Below are 18,126 nucleotides of genomic sequence, written 5' to 3' on the forward strand. Positions count from 1 at the left end.
AATATGAACATGCTGCCAAAAACCCCAGAAAAAATAAATGAAAGCATACACAAGGTTGGAGCCGCATGTAGACGGGGCATTGCTTCAGGAATGGAACTAATAAACTGTGCGGGCCATTCAGTGTCGTACTTTCCCCTGAGTGTATCATTACACTGCAGCTCCATCTGAATCTGCACAGGTGCAGTATCCACGTAAGTGGGCTGCGTAGGGGCTAGCTTCGCAATAACAGAAGTTTGACTTGATTGATGCAGGAATGTTCCCAGTTAGCCTAGCATTCAGCAATGAGGCTGCAGCGCTGCATTATGGGATCTGTAGTTTGTATATTATTAGCACCTCATATCGCTGGGCCATGAATAACAATAATAGTACATCTATATAAAATGATCTTGCTGGGCCGGGTGTGGCCCGCGGGCCGTGACTTTGACACATGTGTAATAGATGATAATAGTTTTTATATCAGTTATAAAAAGAGACAATCATATCACCGACTATTTTGATGAGTTTCTCATCCCTGAAATTCTTTTTCTCTAAATTAACATTCATTACTTGACTTACAACATTTTTTTGCAATTTGCTAGTTTTTTCTACCTGCAAATTTGTGATTTCTTGTCAGAAATCACCCCTTATTTTTTTCCTTTAACTGTGTTCATGTAGAATATACCGGCCTGCATCATCTCAGTGAAGTAAAAAGTTGATGCATTCAGATAAAATTGTAATAGCAGACTTACCAAAACTGGAGCAAAGAATGGTATTTAGTTGATTTCTTTCTGTTTAATCAAAAACATAAAATTACATTTCCATGCAGCTTTCATGCTGAATTGAGTTGTAAAAAATATTACGGATCACATTGTGATTTGTTGAATGTTAAGAAAAACCAGTCAAAGTTGCACATATATATTAATCTCTGCAGCAAGAGTCCTGACAGGGACTAGAAAGAGAGAGCAGATTTCTCCTGTTTTGGCTTCCCTTCATTGGCTTCCTGTTAAATCCAGAATTGAATTCAAAATCCTGCTCCTCACATACAAGGTCTTAAATAATCAGGCCCCATCTTATCTTAATGACCTTGTAGTACCATATCACCCTATTAGAGCACTTCGCTCTCGCACTGCAGGCTTACTTGTTGTCCCTAGAGTATTTAAAAGTAAAATGGGAGGGAGAGCCTTCAGTTTTCAGGCCCCTCTTCTGTGGAACCAGCTTCCAGTTTGGATTCGGGAGACAGACACTATCTCTACTTTCAAGATTAGGCTTAAAACTTTCCTTTTTGCTAAAGCATATAGTTAGGGCTGGACCAGGTGACCCTGAATCCTCCCTTAGTTATGCTGCAATAGACGTAGGCTGCCGGGGATTCCCATGATGCATTGAGTTTTTCCTTTCCAGTCACCTTTCTCACTCACTATGTGCTAATAGACCTCTCTGCATTGAATCATATCTGTTATTAATCTCTGTCTCTCTTCCACAGCATGTCTTTATCCTGTCTTCCTTCTCTCACCCCAACCGGTCGCAGCAGATGGCTGCCCCTCCCTGAGCCTGGTTCTGCCGGAGGTTTCTTCCTGTTAAAAGGGAGTTTTTCCTTCCCACTGTCACCAAAGTGCTGCTCATAGGGGGTCATATGATTGTTGGGTTTTTCTCTGTATTTATTATTGTGCTATCTACTGTACAATATAAAGCGCCTTGAGGCGACTTTTGTTGTGATTTGGTGCTAAATAAATAAAATTGAATTGAATTGAATTTTGTAATGCTAGTCTCAACCCATACTCTTTATAACACATGTCCACTTAGATTAATATCATACAACTGCAGTCAAAGCTTCTTCCTCTACGACAGCAGAATTCCTCCTCCTCTTTCCTCCACCCACAGACAAAGCTGTTGATAAAACCTTTCTGTTCAGTTCAGACTACAGTCATGCCACAAATTCTCCATTTGTCATGGATGGATTCTCTTGAAGTCCTCTTTTTTTGTTTGGGATTTGTGACGTTACATGTGAGTGAAACTGTGCATCGAATGTATTTTATGTTTGTTTGTGTAACTGCAGCTTGCTTCATCTATGGCATTTAAATTTTGCATTGCTGAACTTTTAAAGTTTTAGTTGAATATCAGTGTATTTTGAATCAGTTCTTCCAGGGTTGAAAGGGCAGAAAACAGTGTAAAAAAATCAACAACTGTTTTGATTATCTGATACTTAAATGTTTAAGTTGCTCTAACTTGTGTCGAGGGATCAGCATGTTATTTGTTTCATTTTTATTCCACTGACTGTTTCTCCAGCAATGATATTTCTGTGTAAGATCTTTTTTTATTTCTAGAATATTGTCTGAACAGACTGGTTGAACTGAACATGAGCAGGAGGAAGTTTCAGACTGATGAAATAAGACATTAAAATACCAAAGTGACAAAGCATTGAAAGCTGAACAGCCTGGATGTTGTTACTTACATGATAACATCAAAGGAACAACGGAAAATGTCTTTCACATTTCCTTTCATTGCACACATTATAAATGTGTTGCTACATACTGCTATTCATCCTTCTCAACCAAAATACAATAATTATTATCATAGTTATTGTGGTGTGGTGATCTCGTTTGACCTTTGACGTGCTTCAATACCAAACAGGCTGAAAACACTATAAGGCTAGAAGCAGGTTACGAGGCTAACATCTGCATGCTTCATTTGTGCAGAGGATGTCTTTGTAAAAGACAGTGAGCAAGAAAATGAGGTACAAACTCAGGGATGAAATGTGAGATATGAAACTGTAAAAACCTTCCAGGCATCTTTGAAGGTCTGTGAAAATTAAGTGAATCCCATGATACATTGGTTTGTAGATCCAACTTTAGGAGCAGTGACTTGAATTCATTTCCTGAACTTTAATATTTAACATATTAAACAGAGACTGAGATCTTATTTGGCTGCCTCTCACCCTCTTAGTGTCAGGGGCTGGGATCTGTGACCCAGCATTTTGAGTTAATTGTTATATTTGTGATTTCTTAGATACATTGAAAGGATGTTAAGTTCTTGTATTGTTATCAGGTTGCCTTGAGTTTTAAGTCTAGTTTATTCTTTTAATTCTTAGTTATGAGTTTGTTCCTGTTTACTATATTATATGGTCTGTATTTGGATCCGTTCCTTAAACACACCGGCGCGCCCTGCAGTGACAGTTTACTTTGGAAGCATTAAGGGTGGATTTAGTTTTTCACAGGACTCCAGCTGGTGTTTCTGTGCAGCGATTAGCATCGCACAGAAAAGAGGAACCCCAACACCAGGTTATACTGTAGAGTCTCCTCATAAGCCATTCTTGGTCTTATTTTTTGTGGTACTTAAATAGCAAAGCCCTCTTCCTTCCTGCTTTTGCTCTTCTGTTTAGGTGCAATTACACGTAGCTTTCATAGATATCTCTTTCCCCCTTTTTTTCTAAGCAGAATTTTCTTGAGTTACAAGACTCACTCTCGCCCTTCTTTCCTCCTCCCATATTCTCAGAGCTGTTCACTAAAACTCTGTTTCGTTCAGACTGCAGACAATCCTTAGAGTGTGTGAGAGGAATTCTGTCAAAGTCGCGTTTTTGTTTATGATTTTGCATTGTAACACACTGCAGTCTGCAGGTGAGTGAACAAAGATTTATTTAAAAGTCTCTTTTTAACCAAAAAAAACATCAGTATGACAAGTGGGTCATGTTTGGAACTGTGTCCATGTGTGTAAATGACATTTGGTTTGTAAATATTATTTTGTACAATTGATTTTTTGTGTGTTGTTCAAATCACAAAAAAGAAAAGAAAAAAGAAAAGCTGAGTACACTTTCTACTATGTGATAGAGTCGACAGCCAAACACTCAAACCTTTAACCTTTTCTAACATGCATAGATGAGTCAGCATGTTGCTTGTGTTGTTTTTCCTCTTCAAATTCCTGCCAATGGCTGGATGGGTGATAACAAGCCTGGGAATGATTTTCTTTGCAGTTCAAAGTTTAAAGTGGTTAATGTCACTGAATTGCCTGAACGATTTGTGGTAAACAAGAAAACAAAGTCATTTTAAAAGAGAGATGAGCAGAGCACAGTTAACATGGTTCAGCAGCTGGACAGGCAGTGAGCCAGTGGCACATGTGACACTAAATCTATCAAATTTTAAAAAGGAAACTGACTCAGCTTCAGTTCAGAAACTGCCAGAGAAAGTGAAACAATAGCAAGTCCCTCTCCAATGATGTTACATAAGCTAATATAGTTATAAATGGAAGTGTTCCCGAGTAGTCATTTGAGTCGATGGCAGTTTCAAAGGAAAGTTTAGAAACATTAAAGTAGCATTAAGCATTACTATGTGAATTAACTGAGGTTAAGAAGGTATTTTGAGGTAGCTGGTATCAGGCTGATTAAATAGCCCTTTATCGCAAATAAAACAATGATATTATTTCTTAACTTAAACAAAAGAGAAAGATAAATACTTACTGATAGTTGCTATGGCAGGTTATCAGCAGGGTACAAGGATGATATCAGTCCTGTGTGCTTCATTCTTGTAGAAAGTCTCTCTGTGTAGCAGATTGTAAAGAAGATCTAATACCGACTAAAGTCTTGGAGAAATGAGGGTTGAAATGTGCAGTTTCAAACTGTGCAGGTTTAAAAATATGTAAAAATTGAGTTTTCACAGGCCTTTTTGCAGTCGTGTAAAAATGTTTCAGTAGTTTGGCGAACTGCCTTTAGCTGCAGTAAGTTAAGTTATCCTTTTCTGTATGAAGTCATCAGTCACTCACATAATTGTGGACAAAGTTTATCACTCCTATTTGCATTGTCTGAACTTTGGGTGAATTTGCTGAGGAAGATTGTGACATTGTGTTAACAGACACCCCAAAAAACAGCAAACTGCCAAAGTCTATTGGTTAATGAAGTCCATTTAACTAACAGCACATGACTGGTACTTACATGCATCCCCAGAATTACCATGAAGGCAGTAACCGTGTACTTACTTTTTCACACCACAATACAATAATGTGGATTTTCCTCATGAGCTCATGCTTGGTCTGATTTGCTTTTGACTAGAAAAAAGTGTAAATCACAAATAACTTAACATAATCTGATCTTTTGTTCAGGTCTACAGAGATAGATGTGGAGCCTTACAGGAGTGTTGAGCTGGAGTGTCAGGGTCCGGAAAATGGCAAACTCATCCTGCTGGCGTGGAAAAGACCTGATCTGCTATCAGATGGATACGTCTTCTTCTACCGAGATGATCTCCCACATAAAAACTTCCAGGATCCGATTTTTAAGGATCGAGTGAAGCCGAGAGATCCACAGATGAAAAATATGGATATGTCCATCATCCTGAGCAACACCACCATTAATGACACTGGAACCTACGAGTGTTGTATCGTCGTGGAAGACACAGGAGACAGTAGGCAAGAAACCTCTGAGATCAAGCATGAAATCAGGCTGAAGGTTAGACTACTAGGTGAGTAAGTAGAGCTGTGATCAGAGTAAATGTCTGGCAGATAATGTCTGACAGGAGTTTGAAGAGGAAATGGATTCTGTTCTGTTCTTCACTCATCACCTACCTGACAGCTGACACCTCACACCTGTTTCTCACCTGCAGGTCCAACAGAAAGATTCGGAGATGGAGGGAAGAGGCTGGATTCAGTATCGGACAGAATGGACTGCTGATATCTCTGGGATTTTCTGCAGTTGGATTAATTGTTCTTGTTATTACTCTTCTGATGCCTAAAAAACAGGAACATCATCCCAGCTCATCCTAGTGAAGAAGATGACAACCAGTTTGTCTTGAAGTAAACATCTGGTAAGCAGCAATGAATTCTGCTCGGGTGAACTGGGACAATTATTCAGGTCAGTTCAACATCCCAAGCCTCTGTGTTCTTGCCCTTCCTGCTGCAGGACTGTCACAATATCCAACATATCACAATGAAGAGACTTCACTGCAAATTAATTAGCAAGAGGCCAATGAGAGAGTTGTGCTTGTGGACAGTCTTTAAACTGCTAACAGACTCAGGTTGAATGATCCAAATTATCCTCAGATTACCAGGAAAGGTTCCGTTGCTCCTGGTGACCAGTCATGTTTATATATAATATGAAAACCAGTAGTTTGGTCTAGTCAACATATCTGCACCAGTTATGTGAACCCCGCTCTAGATCCTGTTCTGTTCGGTACTGATTACCTATCTGACACCTCACACCTGTTTCTTATCTGCAGGTCAACCAGGAGCACTTAGAGAAACAGAAAGAAGCTGGACTCAGTGTTTTATCTGTTGGTTTCCCAATTCTGTGGGATTTTCTGCAAGACTTGAACAGTGACATGACAAAGAAATGAATGTCCCTCCAACACTGACAAGAGGACAAGACAAAACCTGGTCAGGGAGGCTGCCAAGAGACCTACAGCAATACTGAAGCAGCTGTAGGAAGTACTAGCTGTGTACTACATGTATCTCCTGCATACTCCATATATATGGCGTCGGGTTGCAAATTTTGAAGCCAACATGCTAACCTTATCCAGCCAGTGATGTGGAGATACACGTTTTAGATCCACTTAAAATCAAATCACTCAAAAAGATCCTCTGGAAAAGAGTAGAATTCTTGAAACAGAGTTTATTAAACAGAGTCATATAAACAGCCAAACAGTTCATCACAATACACAGAACAGCAACACAGCATGTAGCACAGTAGGCAAACCAAATCCTGTGGGGTGACGTGAGGAGGGCTGTGCACAAGAGACGTCCTCGGAATCTAACGTATATGGAGTGTTTTTGCAAGGAAGTGTGGACAAATATGGCAAACGTAAGATGTGCCATGAAATACTGGGATTAACTAAAACATATTTGTTTGTTTTTTTCATCTTTGTTACCAAGGTCTGCACCGATAACGTGACCCTGTCTCTCAACTGCCACCTTAATGTGGTGGAGGGATTTGTGAACTCAGATGTTCCTGGGAGCTGAGTTATCTGGAGGGTTCAGCTCCTGGTAGGTTCTCCTGAGACAAACTGGTCTCAGGTGAACTAGACTGAGAGCAGTTCACATGAACTGTATTTACTATTCACACACGGCTGCTATTCTTTTGCTCTTGAATGAATTGAAAGACATGTTACAGGAAAAAATTGTTTTGATTATGGTTAATCTTTGATTTGGTAAAAAGATTAAAGTGAAAAATGTTTGTTGCTTATTTGAGCTCTCAGAAATGGAATTAAAACCATAAAAAAACATTATTAAAATCATGTCATCATGATTTTTATTTGATGACTGTATATTTATTACAGCTGGCAGCAGAAATGCTGAAAATATAACATCAAGTTTAAAATTGTATTTTCAAGTTTCATTGTACCGTCAGGAAACACTGTGGATATAAATGGTAGTGCAATGTCACATTTAAGGACATGAAGTGTTATAAGTTGAGCATTAAAGTTAAACTCACTCAACACCTTTTCCTGATAACTCTAAACTATCCACTAATAAAGGAAGCACTGAGGAGATTGTTAAGGTTCAAAAGTATTGAGAGAGGGATCTAAAAATAACCACAGATCCAGCCGGGTGCAAATTAGACGGCATTTTAATGAACACATGTGTGAGTCCGACCGCTGTGCAGATTTCAGCGTCGAACTAAACTTACAATAATTAGACAAAGGTTTTATAGGGGTAGGACAACAAAGCCCCCCCTTTTGCAAAGCAGACAAAGTACAGCTTACGTCAACCCAAAACCACAAACGTTCAGTTAACTTTGACATAGTTTTAGAAGAACATTGTCTTCGCGTCGAAGGCAGATGCTTCCTGTCTCCATCCTCGCTGTCGCTTATCTCTGGGACATCTGGTCCACGTTCTGCACAAAATGTCACTCATGCAGGCACAACTTTGCAGTCAAAACATGATTCACTCTTACCTACTAAATGAGTCTCTCTAATATGTGTGTGCGTGCACGTGCGGGGGCGCGTGCGTGCTGTGTACTGCGTACATGTCATGACCTCTCCTGCACCCCAGCTCACCTCACACCTTTCGTCCTCGCCAGACATAAGGCCTGAGCTCATACACAGCTGAACTATGAGTGACTTCTAGACTAAATGTCACACTCAAATGATGCTACTCAAACCATGAAGGAAACTTACTTAAACTGAACATAAATGAAACTTAAAACTTACTTCAAAAGATATAAGTGATAAATGATAAAACTTAAATCTTAGCTCTAAAGGATATAAGTAATAAAAGATAAAAATAACTCCAGGCATATGTCATGTAAGCAGGTGTGTTGCAATTCCTTTCAGAGCTCCTGTCCTCCTCACCTTGTATTGGCTGATCATAACGTCTGCCAAGAGTTTCTGACCCTCACTTGACCAGGAGCCACAGCTCTTTAATATGCTCAAATGCAATCATGTATAAAAGATTAAAATCATTTTCATAACACAGGTTTTTCCTTCTCAGATCTGCCAATATGTTTGCTCCTCCTAATATAGTCTAAAAGCAACCCCAAGCAAAACAATTTGAACTTTCCCCTATCAGTGATCCCTCTAACTAAGTGTGTGTGTGGTTACGTGTATGTCTATGTGCTAACCACAATCGCACCCCATTTCACCTGTCGAATATCTCCTGACCTCCCCCAGACAGAGAGACAGAAGCCGCCCTCGTGTATGTAATAACCGAACCAAAACTATGTATGTGTACTCTACTGAATAAATGTTTTAATCAATAACCTCTACTGAAAGCTTAATCAAAAGATATAAAAATAATAGCATCATCGAAACTGCTCCTCAGACTAGCTTTCATTCAGACTCTGGTTTCTGGTTTCACTTCCTGCAAAGCATGCCTTGCAGAAGTGTTTCCTGTCTCATTTTGGCACAGTTACTCTTTCACCCTGCAGTCTGCATAAACATTTAAGATTATAAATTCAACAGCATTTCGGGTTATAGATTCAACTCAACAGTTTAAAGTGGTTCTTCTTGGACCTGTAATAAAGACTAATATAATACCAATATATTTGAACATCTGAATGCATCTGGATGCAACATCACTATTAATAATGAAATGTTGATGATTATAAAAAATAGCAGCAAATAATAGTGTGGCACTATGTTAAAGATAGAGACATGAAAATAGTACCCCCCCATTTTATTTTATGCTCAGAGACACTTTCTTTTGGTAAGGCCACTGCAGTGTCAGTTTTACTGTTATATACGTTCCGCCAGCAGAGGGCGCTCGGTCCTGTACGCATCGGTAGCTGACGCTACACTAGAAGAAGTAGTGTCAGCGGTGAAGAGGCAGCGTACGGCCCGCGCGCGCCGAAGAGAACTGATTGTCTTATTTTTCTGTTTTTACAGGTAAGCTGGGTGGTTGATAATATGAAACAGAGGTTATAAAAGTGACAGACAGCAGTGACGATTAATGATAAATGTCGTTTGTGCCGAATGTTAAGCTAAAGAGCTAATTTCCAAGTTGGTCCAGTTGTTAGCCTGTGCCGATCCAAGTGTTAGACCGTACCGAAAGTCTGTGCGCTCGGTGCAGGTATTTTTGGGTTAAAATCACAATATATATGTTTTGCACAATAAGAGAAAATGTGAATTGCTTTATGTTTAGTTCATGAAGAGTGAATGTTGTAAAAAAATTGTTAAGAAAAACATTTATTTGAAAAAGATCTAGTTTAATAAATACAGTTAAGAAGACAGGTCCATAAATAGATTAAAACAGTAGTAAAAACGATATAAAACTGTAATCAGAGTTCACTGTGTTCTTCATGTGTGTAGTAAAATGTATTTTTGTGATTTAAGCAGTTTATCAAGTGGTGCATATGAATATGGAACTGTATAAGTTACAGTTACTTGTAAGTTACTTGTATAAAGTAATGTTTGCTACACTAGAAGAAGTAGTGTCAGCGGTGAAGAGGCAGCGTACGGCCCGCGCGCGCCGAAGAGAACTGATTGTCTTATTTTTCTGTTTTTACAGTTTTTCTGTAAAAATAAATATGTTGCACGAGAGATGAGTTGGCCCATCATTTCAGCGGTGTAACATATTTTGGCGAGCCAGCCAGGAGGTGGCGCTAGTGAGTCAACACCATCACCAACCACCTTCTTTCCCAAGAGACGAACCTTCAATCAAAAGAAATGGAATCCCTGCAACCTCTGCGTGACGAAGTGAGTGCAGCCTTGTGGCAGTTGGAGAGAGAGCATCTTGTGGACGTCTGCAGGCGACTGAAATGTTCCGGCCTGGACAGCGCAGAGTCTCACAGCAAGACCAAGAGGACACTCATCAGGTTGGCAGAGGGCATGTTTGATGATGTGGAGAAAAATGAGGAAGAGGATCAAGTGGAACAGTTTTATAAAGACATTGCTGTATACATCCAGAGACTAAGCAAAGGAGAGTGTCAGTCAGAAAGGGAACTCCATGGCACAGAGTCTGGGCAAAAGAAAGATCTTGAGGACACCACATGTGCTACTCCAACACAGATTGCAGATTTCCCACCCAGAGCCCGACCAGAGGCGATGCGAACTCTTCAAGAGGTAACATTGAGGAGGGAGTTTAAAATCTGTGGGCAGATTGGAGAGCATGGGCAGAAGGATAAGCTATCCTATCTTAGCCTGATTCGCCAGATTGAGAATGGGAGTGAAAAAGGGCACTCGGAGACTGAAATAGTGGAAGCAGTAATTAGGGCCATTAGTCCAGGAACGCCCCTAAGAGAAATGTTAGAGATCAAACGTGGGTTAACACTCAGCAAACTGCTCACCATATTAAAGGGACACTATAGGGTAGACAGCCCCACTGAGCTTTACCATCAGCTCCTCAATATCTCCCAAGAGCCCAAAGAAACTGCCTTAAACTCTGTATTTCGTGCCATTGAACTTAAAGAGAAGTTGTTATGGAAAGCGGCAAATGAGGAGACAGATGAACTGTATAGCAGAGCCACCATCCAGCGCAAATTCCTCCGCTCCATTGAAACTGGGCTGCTCAGTGACTCTATCAAGTATCAGCTACTGTCCCTCCTAAGCGACATAACCATAACAGATGAAGAACTGATTGAGAAAGTCAATGAAGCTTCAAAGCTAGAAAATGAAAGATTTGAGAAACGGAAAAGGTCCACTGCAGCCAAGATTCCCAAGGTCCAAGAGCTCCAAACAGAATGCCAAACAGCCCCGACATCTGCTCAGAGCCCCTCCAAACCCAGAGAATCCCCCGCTACGGTGGCCATGACAACAGTGAAAAATAAACAGACTAAGTCAGACACGCAGCAGATTATAGAAGAACTACGTAAAGAGATGAAACAAATGTTTATGGCTGCTATGGAAACCAGTCCCCGCACCATGGCACCAAAGCAACGAGAAAAAGGCTGTAAAAAGTGCAAAGAAGAGGGGAAAGGAGAGAACTGCCTGCACTGTTTCAAATGTGGGCGAGAGGGCCACTACTCCCGTGGATGCCGAGCACCGAGACTGTCATCGGGAAACGGGGAGGGACTACTGAGATGGGACCAACAGTAGTCCAAAGCCCACGGTCCCATAACGAACAGCCAAGCCCACCAACATCCTCCAAAGAAACTGCAGCTAGTGTCCCATCAGCGGTAACTGAGGTTCACTATCTACCCCCTCAACGAAAGTCACGGTTAGTAAGCCTAGTGGGAAACAGATGTACTGTGAACTGTTTTATGGACAATCGCCCAGCTAAGGTGTTGTGGGATTCAGGGGCACAGTCCAGCATAGTAAATGAAAACTGGCGGCAAAACCACCTCCCCCACACGGTTGTCAGACCCGTTTCAGAGCTGTTAGACAATGAGACGCTCACAGTGTTTGCTGCAAATGACACACCCATTCCGTACATTGGCTGGATAGAAGTCAGCTTCAGACTAGGCAGTGATTTGTCTCCAACCAGTGAGCTGCAGGTTCCAATATTGGTATCCAGTGACCCAGCTGTGGCCAGTGATCCCATCATCGGCTACAATGTCATTGAAGCTATCGTGAACCAGGAAGAGGTAAAAGCCAAAGGAGGAAGAAAACAACTAGCACACTATGTGAGTAAAGCATTTGAAATAACTGTACGCACTGCACATAATGTTGTCAAGCTTGTGCAGAACAGCACTGAAGGCCCAGAGACAGGTGTGGTAAGAACTGGTGTAAGAAGAGTGCCTTTGTCAGCAAACCAAGTCACCACAGTTTATGTACGGGCACACGTTAGTTCACATGCCCGGGGCCAAGACATGCTCTTTCTACCTGATGGGGCTGACCCACCACCAGAGGGCGTAATAGTCAATGATGTACTGGTGAAAATCCCAGACAGAAAAGTACCATATGTGCCCATCCCTGTGACTAACACTACAGACCACACCATTTATCTGGACAGCCGTAAAGTGATTGGATACCTTGAACCAGTAAAGACTGTATACGCAGCTGGCATCCAGACTAAAGTAAACGAGCTGACACAAGAGAACAAAAGTGGTACAGAGTTAAAGTCACACAACCCGAGTAACACACAGACACGAGAGAACCAACAGAGACCAAAGTCATGGGACCCACCAGTGGATCTCCAGCATCTGGATGAAAATCAGCGAGCGGCTGCGAGGAAGATGTTGCGAGAGGAATGTGAGGCGTTTGCATATGACAGTGACGATGTTGGCTGCATACCATCCCTGAGGATGCATATAAGCCTCCATGACACAACTCCTGTGAAAAAGACTTACATGTCCATCCCAAAACCCCTGCACAACAAAGTCAAAGAGTATTTGCAAGACCTGCTTAACAAAGGCTGGATCACACCATCACGGTCCCCCTACTCATCACCTGTGGTGTGTGTCCGCAAGAAAGACGGCACCCTCCGCCTTTGTTGTGACTTTAGGGAGCTCAACCGCAAGTCAGTCCCAGACCGCCATCCAATCCCAAGGATCCAAGACATGTTGGATGCTCTGGGTGGGAGCTCCTGGTTTTCCGTGTTAGACCAGGGTAAGGCGTACCACCAGGGTTTCTTGGATGAAGAAAGCCGCCCCTTAACCGCCTTCATCACACCCTGGGGGCTCTATCAGTGGGTACGGATTCCCTTTGGCCTGAGCTCCGCACCCGCTGAGTTCCAGAGAAGCATGGAGCACTGTATGGCAGGCCTCAGAGACACTATCTGCCTCCCATACCTGGACGACAACCTGGTGCACAGCAGCAGCTTTGATGAACATTTGGAACATATCCGCCTTGTCCTCCAGCGTTACAGAGAGCATGGTGTTAAGCTGACCCCAAAGAAATGTGAACTGTTCAGGCGAAGTGTCAAGTTTCTGGGAAAGCTGGTAACAGGTGAAGGCTACACCATGGACCCGGCAGAGTTGGCCCCGGTGATGGCGTTAAAGGAAAAGACCCCTGCAACCGTCGGAGAGGTACGTCAAATGCTTGGTTTCCTCTCTTATTACAGGCCTTTCATCCCCAACTTCTCCCGTGTAGCCCATCCACTCTACAGCCTGCTCAGCCCTCCATCTTCTGAGAACTCTGCTCCAGTCTCAGCCGACAAGTCCAGAAAGGAGGCGAAGAAAAGTAAAGGCCATTTACCATCACGGACGCCCATTCAGTGGACGACCTCCCACCAAGAGACATTGAACCAGCTTGTAGATGCACTTACAAGACCCCCCATTCTCGGGTACCCCGACTTCACAGAGCCTTTTGTGTTACATTGTGATGCATCACAGGTTGGGCTAGGTGCTTTTTTGTACCAGCGGCAGCAAGGCAAGATGAGAGTCATAGCTTATGGCTCCCGCACTCTGAGTCCAGCAGAGAAAAAGTACCACCTGCACTCTGGCAAATTAGAGTTTTTGGCTATGAAGTGGGCGATTTGTGAACGTTTCCAGGATTATCTGTACCATGCCCCATCGTTCGTGGTGTACACTGATAATAACCCACTAACATATGTGCTCACTACTGCAAAGCTTAACGCCACAGGTCACAGATGGGTCGCGGAGCTGGCCAGCTACAACTTCACCATCCGCTACCGTCCAGGCAAGACCAACGCAGATGCTGATGGGCTGTTGCGAATGCCGTTGGACATTGACAGCTACATGAAGAGCTGTACAGCTGAAGTTGGACAGGAAGCCATAAGCGCATCAATGGAGTCTGTAACGGTGGAGGAGAGAGACCCTTGCCAAGGTGTTGGAGTTATCCATGTTAGTGCTCTGAAATTAATCAAAGATTCTGACACTACCCAGTCTTTTACACCAGACCAAATACGCAGAGTCCAGGAAGCAGATGAAGTTCTGGCAAGAGTGCTCTGGTATAAGTCGCTGGGTAGAAGACCGAGTAGAACTGAGGTGAAGTCAGAGCATCCTGCAGTAGCTGCACTACTCAAGCAGTGGTTGAAGCTTCACGTCGACCAGAATGGTGTCCTGCATCGCCAAGCATCACGCCGAGAGCAGCTACTGGTCCCTAAAGCCTATCGTCCCCTGGTTTTTAAAGAACTCCACCAAGACATGGGCCACTTAGGGGTGGAAAGGACGCTCGACCTGATTCGAGACAGGTTCTACTGGCCGCAGATGGCGAAAGAGGTTGAACACTTTGTTACAGAAGAATGTGAGTGTCTTAAGAAGAAGAAACCGAGTAAGCAGACCCGTGCACCTTTGTCCCCGATCCAGTCCACTTACCCATTCCAGCTGGTGTCCATAGACTTCCTTCACCTGGAAAAGTGTAAGCAGGGCTACGAGTATATACTTGTTGTCATGGATCACTTCACGAGGTTTGCCCAAGCCTATGCAACGAAGAACAAAGCAGCTAAAACAGTTGCTGACAAGCTCTTCAATGACTTTGCACTCAAGTTCGGCTTCCCGACCAGACTACACCACGACATGGGCAAGGAGTTTGAAAACAAACTCATGGCAAGATTGAAAGAACTCTCTGGTATCCAGGGCTCCCACACGACACCCTACCACCCACAGGGTAATGGACAGGTGGGGAGATTCAACCGCACCCTGCTGTCCATGTTGCGGACCCTGGAGGACAAGGAGAAGGATGATTGGAAAGAGTCGCTAGCTAAAGTCGTCCACGCGTACAACTGTACGAAGAATGAGGCAACAGGCTACGCCCCATGTTACCTCATCTTCGGGCGTTCCCCACGCCTGCCCATCGACTTGCTCTTCGACCTGAAAAGGGATGAAGCTCATTTGGACTATGATGACTATGTTAGCTGCTGGAAAAAGAGAATGCAGGAGGCGTACACAGTGGCTTCTCAAACTGCTACCAGGGAAGCTGCTCGAGGTAAAGCGTACTACGACAAGAAAGTTAAAGGGAGAGATCTTCAGCCTGGGGATAGAGTGCTCCTCCGAAATCTCACTCCTCGAGGTGGTCCCGCAAAGATCCAGTCCTTTTGGGAGAACCAAGTCTACAAAGTGAGGGAGAGGAAAGCAGATGACAGTCCAGTGTATGTAATCAGCCCTGAAAATGGCCAAGGCAGAGATAAAGTGGTGCACAGAAATCTCCTACTGCCCTGTGACTTCCTGCCACTTGAGAAGCCATCTACACAGACTGTTCAGCCCCAAAAAGACTCTCCAACGGTGACAAGGAAGAAGTTCAGACCTCCGTGTAGACAGCAGCAGCCAAGGAATGGCGACACATCGGATGATGACGACAGTGGCACCTTCCAGTGGTACCTTAGGCCGGTTCCAGGGAGACGACAGAGGCAGACTCTGCTTAACCCTTTGGCAGAGTCCTTCCAGCCTCCTCCGAGTCTCCACCGTCAAGAAGAGGATTTGCCACTACAGAGCGAAGAGGATTTGCCACTACAGAGTGAAGAGACTGTGCCTGGGCAGATCCAAGGCCCTGACCCTGACAATGACGGGCCACTGAGTGGTGATGCTATGACTGACATTCTAGCTGCAACTGGTGGTGAGACTGACTCTGTGAGGCAGCGACCTCAAAGACAAAGACAGCAACCAACTGTACTGAGCTATGACACTTTAGGTCAGCCAACTTTGGTTCAGAGGAACTGTACAGTGACTACGGCTCAGGTGATTGACTGTAATGGCTTCTGGAGACCATGGACGGTGGGAGTGTGTTAAAGTTATGGTTCAATAGATGATGCAGACAGAAATGTCAGGAGACATTTAATTTTGTGGGGGAGAGTGTGGCACTATGTTAAAGATAGAGACATGAAAATAGTACCCCCCCATTTTATTTTATGCTCAGAGACACTTTCTTTTGGTAAGGCCACTGCAGTGTCAGTTTTACTGTTATATACGTTCCGCCAGCAGAGGGCGCTCGGTCCTGTACGCATCGGTAGCTGACGCTACACTAGAAGAAGTAGTGTCAGCGGTGAAGAGGCAGCGTACGGCCCGCGCGCGCCGAAGAGAACTGATTGTCTTATTTTTCTGTTTTTACAGGTAAGCTGGGTGGTTGATAATATGAAACAGAGGTTATAAAAGTGACAGACAGCAGTGACGATTAATGATAAATGTCGTTTGTGCCGAATGTTAAGCTAAAGAGCTAATTTCCAAGTTGGTCCAGTTGTTAGCCTGTGCCGATCCAAGTGTTAGACCGTACCGAAAGTCTGTGCGCTCGGTGCAGGTATTTTTGGGTTAAAATCACAATATATATGTTTTGCACAATAAGAGAAAATGTGAATTGCTTTATGTTTAGTTCATGAAGAGTGAATGTTGTAAAAAAATTGTTAAGAAAAACATTTATTTGAAAAAGATCTAGTTTAATAAATACAGTTAAGAAGACAGGTCCATAAATAGATTAAAACAGTAGTAAAAACGATATAAAACTGTAATCAGAGTTCACTGTGTTCTTCATGTGTGTAGTAAAATGTATTTTTGTGATTTAAGCAGTTTATCAAGTGGTGCATATGAATATGGAACTGTATAAGTTACTTGTATAAAGTAATGTTTGCTACACTAGAAGAAGTAGTGTCAGCGGTGAAGAGGCAGCGTACGGCCCGCGCGCGCCGAAGAGAACTGATTGTCTTATTTTTCTGTTTTTACAGTTTTTCTGTAAAAATAAATATGTTGCACGAGAGATGAGTTGGCCCATCATTTCAGCGGTGTAACAATAGCAGCAAAATATTTCTCCTCTCGATAGTTTCTACCTGCAGTTATACTTTTTAACATGCTTTGAGCTTGAGCATAGGGGTTAGTTTGGGTGGTGAATGGATTTTTTGATTGTGGTTCAGGTGCCAACGGCGTTGACACATAAGGAGGTGGATGTGGTTTTTGTAACGTCATTTCTTTTTTCTTTTCTCTCTATTTTCACTTCTCCTTTCTTTCTCCTCTTTCCATGCTTTAAAATATTGCAGTTCTTGTGAGCGTTCTATTTTCTTTTGTAGATCTTTTTCAATATTTATTTCTACTTGGAGGGTTTCTTTTAATTTAATCAATGCGGAGGGGCTACATTTTCCCTCCCATGTGGGACATTTAGTTTTCTTTGGATTCCTCCATCTGCATGCACTAATTTGTCCGACGCCTGGACATTTTTTCTCTAGCCACTGCTCGTCAGCAGTGAGTTTTGTAGTTTTATTACCCATTACAACAACACTGCAGAGCCTTCTCTGGTATTAGAGTTAGGAGTGGTAGTTGACACGCCCTTCTACTCCAAGCTATTTATGGAGCGGTGTAAGTTTTACGTGATGACACACGACCTTTCTCCCTCCTCACCAGTACTTTGGCCACTGACAGGAAATAAAATGACAAAAACAAAAGAGCAATCCAGCATCTTACTGTGCTGTTAAAAATTATTTACTCTTCACACACAGAAACACAAACATATAATATACAGTCACGCAGATCCTTTCAGCGGATCAGTCTACCAGCCCGTACGGTGGGCAAGCCCTAAGTTTTCTACCAGCCCGTGCGGTGGGCGAGCCCTAAATTTCAAATCCTTTCGGCGGATTAGTCCTATTTTAGATCCGTGCAGTGGATCAGACTCTCTAACCCTTTCGGTGGGTGAAACCTATCTTTGTTTTACGCGAGTGTATACGAGTGAGTTTCTTTACCTTACTGAAACGTCGCTGCAGCCGGTTTCGTTAGATCGTTCCACTGAATCCCACCGCCGTGGACCACTGATAAAAACACTGGCCAGAACCCAAATTTTAACGTTTCTGGGCTTTCACCTTTACCTGGAGAGGGCTGTCGACAGACTTCAGTGCGGGCTCTCCACGACGTCAGGAATCAGTGTAGATCTCTGTTTGGAGTCACAACAAAACAGTTGTTATTTCCTATCTGGCTCGAAGGAC

General features: G+C 43.0%; 1 protein-coding gene and 1 long non-coding RNA gene across 3 annotated transcripts; both read left to right on the forward strand.

Moving 5' to 3' along the window:
* Positions 1–3,511: 3,511 nt before the first annotated feature.
* Positions 3,512–6,213, forward strand: LOC109201422 (uncharacterized). The gene is made up of 4 exons (XR_002061461.1): positions 3,512–3,590; positions 5,065–5,420; positions 5,562–5,762; positions 6,174–6,213. It is a non-coding gene; the product is annotated as an uncharacterized LOC109201422 (long non-coding RNA).
* Positions 6,214–9,031: 2,818 nt separating this feature from the next.
* On the forward strand, positions 9,032–17,283 carry LOC102082344 (retrovirus-related Pol polyprotein from transposon 412). 2 transcript variants are annotated; one of them, XM_019356931.2, is made up of 2 exons: positions 9,032–9,275; positions 9,898–17,283. In XM_019356931.2, the coding sequence occupies exon 2, from the start codon at positions 11,330–11,332 to the stop codon at positions 15,953–15,955; it is 4,626 nt and encodes a 1,541-aa protein (XP_019212476.1). In that variant the 5' UTR covers positions 9,032–9,275; positions 9,898–11,329; the 3' UTR covers positions 15,956–17,283. The 2 variants fall into 2 exon arrangements, 1 of the variants encoding a protein (XP_019212476.1); XR_003216476.1 differs by lacking the exon at positions 9,032–9,275 and having other exon boundaries at positions 9,770–16,276; positions 16,882–16,919.
* The last annotated feature ends 843 nt before the right edge of the window (positions 17,284–18,126 follow it).

The sequence above is a fragment of the Oreochromis niloticus genome, linkage group LG3 (assembly GCF_001858045.2).
Source record: "Oreochromis niloticus isolate F11D_XX linkage group LG3, O_niloticus_UMD_NMBU, whole genome shotgun sequence".
Taxonomy (NCBI): domain Eukaryota; kingdom Metazoa; phylum Chordata; class Actinopteri; order Cichliformes; family Cichlidae; genus Oreochromis; species Oreochromis niloticus.

What these genes read in the sequence shown, in the direction of transcription:
- LOC102082344 (XM_019356931.2), top strand. Translation starts at nt 11,330, where the DNA reads ATGTGGGCGAGAGGGCCACTACTCCCGTGGATGCCGAGCACCGAGACT.